General features: G+C 35.7%; 1 protein-coding gene across 1 annotated transcript; it reads left to right on the forward strand.

The window, feature by feature from the left end:
• The first annotated feature begins 262 nt into the window (after positions 1-262).
• On the forward strand, positions 263-4,054 carry LOC149195476 (FRIGIDA-like protein 3). Its single transcript, XM_089407929.1, has 4 exons — positions 263-296; positions 2,143-2,601; positions 3,183-3,358; positions 3,476-4,054. Exons 1-4 carry the CDS (start codon positions 263-265, stop codon positions 4,052-4,054), a joined length of 1,248 nt encoding a protein of 415 aa, XP_089264055.1.
• The last annotated feature ends 3,629 nt before the right edge of the window (positions 4,055-7,683 follow it).

Raw genomic sequence — 7,683 nt, forward strand, 5'->3', positions numbered from 1 at the left:
CTTTTTAAGTTAAAGAATTACTTAAATGTTAAAAAGTTTTTCATTTTAATTTATAACTCTGTCACACACCTAGCTGGGACACGCGTTTTACCAGAGTAAAATCATCTTACCTGTGTTATTGCATCTAATAAATGCCATCAATTTCTAAGGTTGAGACAGGCTCTTTCCAGTCATTTTTATGCACTTACCATCTCCTCATGATAAAAAGTGTCCTATGCTCTACTTTATACCAACCACAGTTCTCTTGTTCCAAGTGGCAATCATGGAAACACAAAGCACCAAGAAGAACGGCATATGTTTGTACACATTCCATTCCTGCTGTCCTTGCACTTGAATTATAATGATGTTTGCTCTTATATGGACATGAAATGACACCCAAATCATGGGCCATGGATGTGAGGAAATTAAGGGACACTGCCAAAAGAATATGGGGCCTCCAAAGTTCCCTTGTTCTTGAATCAGTTTAAAATCTATATGGAGTATTCACACATATATTATGGTGTTGTGCTAGAACACCATGTAAATAATGGATTGACTGGTAGGCAGCAGATTAAAAGGTGTAAATATTTATGAGTTAATTATTGATATAATTAACTTAAAAAATAATTAAAATTAACCAGTATAATGTTTATCATTGTTTTTGAAGGTGGTATATTTATGTATAACGAGCTATGGGTTCTACTTATCATTTTTATAGTTAGTAATTTTTATTTAAAAAGAGTAAATACTAGCATTTGCACCAAATGTTGCAAAGGAAACGCCGTAAGGCATAAATTGAGGAACAATTCCGACATGGGAATGGGAAAATGTACATAAGATGCAGATATGTAGCATAAATGAAATTCTAAAGATGTATAAATTGAAGTTTATTTAGGGTGCCTAAGTCTATATTTTTTTAATTATTGAATTAATATTGCATATAAATCTCATAAAATTCAACAAACTTATAACTGAGGGCTCTGATCTCTAAGTTTGACTTTGGGTCATTAACATGGTAATGCACTGTCTCAACCACTAAACCACATAACAACAAACAAAAGACTACAAAATGTTACAATCATTACTATAGTAAACCCAATGACTCTACACACAATAATTTATTCTTTACTCGAAGAGAATATTGCTTAACCATATCCACAAAAATATTGCAAGGTGGAAAGCATTATGCAGAATAGAATCTCTGTTATTATAACTTGTAAGTTGTAGCATTGTTCCAACCAATAAAACTATCTTCACATTTTGGAAGATCAAATGGAAATAAGTTTTGAAGAATTCAATAAAAAACGTCCAAGATCATTGGATCACATGATTAATGGTACCTTGTCCTATGAATCTAATATTTTTATGCACTTACAATTAAGGGAGAAAACAAGGTCCAAACAATGTATACCACAGGGACCAATAAATAGTATATTTGAAAATCCTTACTAGGATCAGAAAAAACAACATTACTTCTCCTTAAATCCTTCACAATCAAATTATACAATTGTTGTACAACATAAGGCCCATGCTGTTGTCAATAGTTCTGATTGAGAATGTGACCAGATTCCTTCAATCTCATACAGTGATTAATGCACCAATTATACAATTGTTGTACAACACAAGACTCATGCTGTTGTCAATCAAGCAATAGTTCTGATCGAGAATGCGCCAGATTCCTTCAATCTCATATAGTGATTAATGCACGAAACACAGGTGTAGTAGTTGCAACGACTTTTATATCATTTTACTGATGTTGTCATGTCAAAATCAATGTGATACAATTAAGTCACCTTTAAGAAGAATCTCATTGCAATTTATATACAAGGATGTCTGTATTATCATTACTCATTCTAATTTCACCTCTTTTATTGTCAGACATCACGAATTAGCCTCCAAATGCTTGCTTCATCCACAGACCAGTCAATTACCTTTTATAAATATTTTGTTTGAGCATTGGAACTCAATAACATTTAGAAAATTATAAAAAATTTATCTCCAATCAATTTCTTTTCTTTTATTTTTCTTTTTCTGATTTCCACTTATTATTGTTATATAAATATCTAAACTCATTTTATAATACTTTAAAAATAGAAATTTTCAGATATTATAATCCCTAAATCCTTTCTTCCCATTCTTAATGACTTTTGCAATTGGAAATAGGGCTTTGCAATGAGGTTCCCTCTGCATTAAACTCTGCAACTGACCCACCACGGTTAGTGTTAGAGTCCTTGGAGGGGTTTTATTCTCTTGAACAAAAGTCAAGTGACAAGAAAGAGTCTGGGCCCCCGGCTCTACGCCGGGCCTATAAATTATTACTGGAATCTCTTGTACCTGTTTTGGCAGATCCTAATTTGGGTGTTGAACATCCAGTTCTGCCCTTAAATATAAAGGAGCAAGCCAAAAGTATTGCACATGAATGGAAGTCGAAGATAAACCTTGAAGGAGATGTTGCCAATGGCAATTCGTTGGAGGCCCAGGCCTTCTTGCAACTTCTAGCTACTTTTGGAATTGCGTCAGAGTTTGATAAAGATGACTTATGCAAGCTTGTTCTTGCAGTTGCACGGTGCAGGCAGACACCTGAACTCTGTCGTTCCCTTGGACTTGAATCAAAAATGCCAGGTTGGTTGGCTGGTGTTATGTAATGTTAGCCTCAGTGGCTAGGCTGGCAAAATTTCCATCCATTTTGGTAGATAGGCTTTTTGTTGTTTTTTTGAGGGACTGGTGGATTTTATCAGTATACTTGGTTGTGGCTGATTGAGTTGAAGATAAATTTTGGTAATCCTGGCTGTAGTAAACCTTCCCAACGTTTTTTGTTTAGTCCAGTGAACGGGTTTCTAAGTTGACGGGGTTGGTAGTCTTTCCTTTAGATCTCAACATTTCATATGCAAGGCAGATACTGAGTGGCCTCTACTAGGTAGACATCTTTTTATGAGGTAGAAAGTTGTATGTAAGTTATTTTGTTGATATTAATAAAGGCACCTGAAGATGATCAGCTATGGTAAAGTGTCATAAGGCCTTTCATGAGTGGGGAATTGTTTACTTACGAAAATGGTCTCAAGCTGACATAGTTGTTATCTTTATTGACAAATCCGTTGAAGTTTTCTGTATTGTTTTTTATTTCACAGTAAACTGTCTTTTGGTATTTCAAATGTTTGTGACATATTCAGATTAACTGAAAATTTTGTGACAATTTCATGCAGATGTTGTAGAAACCCTGGTCAATAGTGGAAAACAAATTGAGGCAGTCAACTTTGCTCATGCATTTGGGTTGACAGAGAAGTTTGCACCTGTTCCTTTGTTGAAGGAATATCTGAAAGATGCTAAGAAAGCTTCTCAGACAAGTTTAAAAAGTGGGAATAACTCTACTGTTGCACAAGTACGATTGTATTACTGTTATACAAAATGTCTTGTTATGTGATGATCATTTTGGCTTAGTATTGTTGGTTATATCAGAAGTTCCTTTTTTGACCGATATTTTTATTTGGTGCTACAGAATGAAGTAAATACAAAAGAGCTTTCTACTTACAGAGCTGTTATAATGTGCATTGAGGAGCACAAACTTGAATCACAGTTCTCACCAGATCCTCTTCAAAAGCGTGTAGCTCAGCTAGAGAAAGCTAAGGCCGACAGAAAAAGGTTTGCAGGTGCTATTAAGTCTCAACCTAAGCGTCCTCGTGCTAATGGAGGAAATGCTAGTGTATATATGCCTCCGTTAAGTGCCGATGAAAGAACTCTGACTCTTTATGCTTCTTCCAATGGTGCAGACATAAGCTTTTATAGGTCTTTGGATAGAGTACAACATTCTGGTGCAGCTCCAGGTGTTACATCCTACAACCTACAGGGCCAAAATGCATATGACAGATCAAACCAAGGATTATATGGAGCAGGCTATGGTGTTGGAAATAGGACTCCAGTCTCACTCTCAAGGCCATATATGTATCCATCAGATAACATGGGACCTTCGTTGTTGGGTTTCGGTTCTTACAATTCCTCTAATAATTACAACAACCATCACTTTGGCAGTAGACTGCCTGCCCCTCCTCCAGCTTATCAGTCTTCTTTTATACATTAGGTAGGTACGGTGCTTATCTTACCGTGGTCAAGCAAGTTCTGATCTTATCAGGCCCCATAAAACCTTTTCTATTGGATGTGGCTGGTAGTAAGCACTTAGCTTTGAAGAGGTTTTTTGACTTTGTTTTTGTAAATCTAAAAGATTGGCAAAGTTCATTTGGCAGCTTTTCACAATTTTCAGTGGTGTTTTCTTCTATTAAGGAATCTTCTATTAAGGAATTTTATTTTTGTATGGTATTGAGTGCTTCATCACTTTCCCAGGTTACTATATACTGTAGTGTTTATAGTTCAAAGATGATTCTATGCATAATTTTGGTATTTTTTTATTTGTTTGACAAATCAGAGAGGATCAATCTGTCTCTTTGTGGAAGATTAAAATTTGGTGAATAATATATCATTTGTGATCTTGTTCGGAGCTCATAACACAAGACTTTCAATTGCATTTGTATGCCGAGGGCTTGTCTTGTGTTGAATATGATTTAATTGTCCACTTACACCTTACCTCATTGGTACCTGTTTACTCTAAGCCTATGAAGCGAATCAAATTTTATTTTGATTAGTCCAATTGTAAGGCTATTTTTGAAACTGGACCCTGCCCCTCTTAAGCTGGACCCTGCCCCTCTTAAGCTGCTGCATGATTTAAATCCCCCTTTTTGAGCAGAAATGATTTGTAGTACTAGTGGTATAGTTGTTATACCCTGCATTAATATTTTTGTGTTCTCTGTAACGAGGACAAAGCACATTGGAGTTATATGTCCCATCTATAACTAGCAATTGTCTCAAAAGGTACAAAGAGAGGCCGATAGGATTATTAAATTAGAATTGTTGAATTTCTATAGAAGAGATGTTGGTTCAAGCCTACAAGGAGCAAAGAGATTTGATGTTTGGAGTTCTATGCTTTTGAGACACCATATTTCTTTAAATACAACTTAATTTTAGAAAAGTTCAACCCCAATGCAGTTCTGCCATGCAGACATACACTTAAATCGCTATTGGGCTTATGATATTGACAAATTCAAAGTAAACTAGTATACAAGAGAATGTACCAAGCTAAACCACAAGTTACACATCTTCGGACCTAAAAAAGTACATAACAATGGTTTGGCATATCAATAGCGATATCATAATTGCTTTTCCTTCCACATACATACAATTGCTCCAAAGGCAAGGACAAGAAAATTTTCAGCTCTAGTGAGCACCAGTGGGTCACCAAAACAAGTGACCACTAATGGCTTTCACATTTATACAAGGAATTGGCAAGGGACTTTACATGGACTCCACTCAACTTCAGACACAGCTTCAGCCAATATGGAGAGTGATTGAAATTAAACATAGCTAAGTAGTGGCATTGGCTCACAGTAATAAACCAAGTATAAAATATTGAAGCTTTTACAGAAGCAAGGAGTAAGAAAAATTATGAAGCTCAGAGAAGTAGATTTAAATCAATCAAAGCTTGTTGAACAGCTATAATGTCCATAGAAATAATCTTCCAATGTTCTGCTCTCATGTACAAGATTTACACTTTGATCTGGACTACTGTTTGATACCAAATCATCATCAACTCCAAGCATTGCGAGTGATAGATGAGTTTGGATGTCACAACTCCCAGAGTTTTCTCCAGATTCATCCTCAATCAATTCATCTAATTCCATGGACATTGTCAATTACCTCTTGGTCCAATAAGGTAGGTCATCTCCTTCTCCTCATAGTAATTTCAAAGTCTGCAATAATAAGTTACAGACAAACAATGAGGAAGAATAAGTTCACGTTCTTACATTAACATTTATCCATTGTTTGAAATTTCACAAAGTCAGTTTAATGCAAAGGTAAGCCACTTTATTTGGGGAAGCCAAAGCTTTCAATTCAAATCTTGCAATCCAGATTTCAGCTAGGATAGTGATTCTTAGGAAAGCTATATACTCTCTTGATATTGGAGCGAAAGCAGATATGCTGGCTCTTCTTGCCTATTCAGGGAGGGGTAATTTGCATACCATCAACATCTCTTCTGCGGTTTAAGGGTGATGATTTCACAAATGGAACTACTAAACAAATGTTTAGATTACAACCCTAAACACTAGGTCTAAACACCCTTTACTCTATGTCAGAAGGATATCAACTCGATATTTCATATGCCATTCTTTGTTATGGGAAAAAACAATTCTAGCACTAACTCCTCACAGGAAAGGAAATGTCTTCAAGCAACTAAATTTGACATCAAAAACTGAAACATATATATGCAACTAATGAGAATAAGAGTAATTACTCTGTTCATTCGAGGTCGAAACTGAGCTGCCTGTCTCAGACAACATGCTGCACAAATGACCATTCTCTTCATCTTCCTCATGTCATAAGCATCTTCCAAAAGTGGATCTGCAAGTTCTTTTACAGAGCCAGCTGCCAGTAATGGCCTTGCCTAAATTTTGAAATTTACAAGAGATTAAGATTCTGAACCAAGACAAAGAAACCAAAAGAATCCAAAATTATCAAATACAAAACAAGCAAGGACACTAGAGCCCTACCCACATAACCAAGCTTTCTTGGCCTTTAGGATTCTTGTCATTGATTGGTTTTCTTCTAGTTATTAGCTCTAGAAGAACTACTCCAAAGGAATACACGTCTACAAAATATACATCATGATACTCAACTTGGTCCATTTCTCAGATGGCACCGGGTCTAAAATATAAAACAATTTGAAAATGGTGCAAATGCAATCCTTTGTACCTACATGAAGATACAGATAATGTACACAGTGCCCCGAGATACATCAAGGTTCTGCCCTGGGGCCTGATTTATATTTTGTTTTTTCCGACTGAGATCTTCATCCCCACTGAATTGGAATTTTCAAACTGAGCAAGCAGCCAGGAAATTTGTCTATAGATAACTATAGAAAATTCAATAGAAAATTCAGAAGATGCCAAGGAAATCGAAACTCCAGCGAAGCCATCACTACTGTCTGCGAAGGGTTTCGAGCGGGTAATCTCTCCAGCATGAGATAAACAGGGAGTTCAACCAGTGCTGATTAAAATTCCAACTATAATGATCTGATCCAACGGCACAATCTCTTTTAATCGTCTAACACATCAGATCAATGGTCGAAAATAGGACACGGTGGCATATAAGGGAGTTCTTCCCAGAAGGAAACGCCTTACGACATAATTAACTTATAAAATATCTATATTAAAACATATTTTATGATCAGACTAATATTTTAAAAGCTTCCTTAGTACAGGATGGAACATCAAAATAATATTTAGACAAAAACATCAAGCTAATATTTAGATGACGAATAAAATAAATATCATGCCAAGGGTAATTTTAGAAGGAAATTGCCAAATACATACCAACCCACTGCGTATTTTGAATTAAAGGTTAAAAATAACACAGTGAAACATCCATTTTCAGCGTAAAGAAAACGGGAATGACAATTAACCCATTAATACTGCAGTACACTAATGAAGCATCTGTAGTGAACCTGAAGACCGGCAAATGGAGATATAAGTCCTATCTAAAAAGTAAAACAAGGAAGCGAGCAGATAGATACGCTTAAAGCCTAACATTTTTTTGAGGATTCCTAAACCAAGAAAAAGAGTGGAAAGTGTGAAGTTTGATGAGAGATTCCTTTGCAAGCAT

This window comes from Pinus tabuliformis, chromosome 2_2 (genome assembly GCF_031772625.1).
Source record: "Pinus tabuliformis cultivar Carrire ecotype Pingquan chromosome 2_2, CPIR1, whole genome shotgun sequence".
NCBI lineage: Eukaryota > Viridiplantae > Streptophyta > Pinopsida > Pinales > Pinaceae > Pinus > Pinus tabuliformis.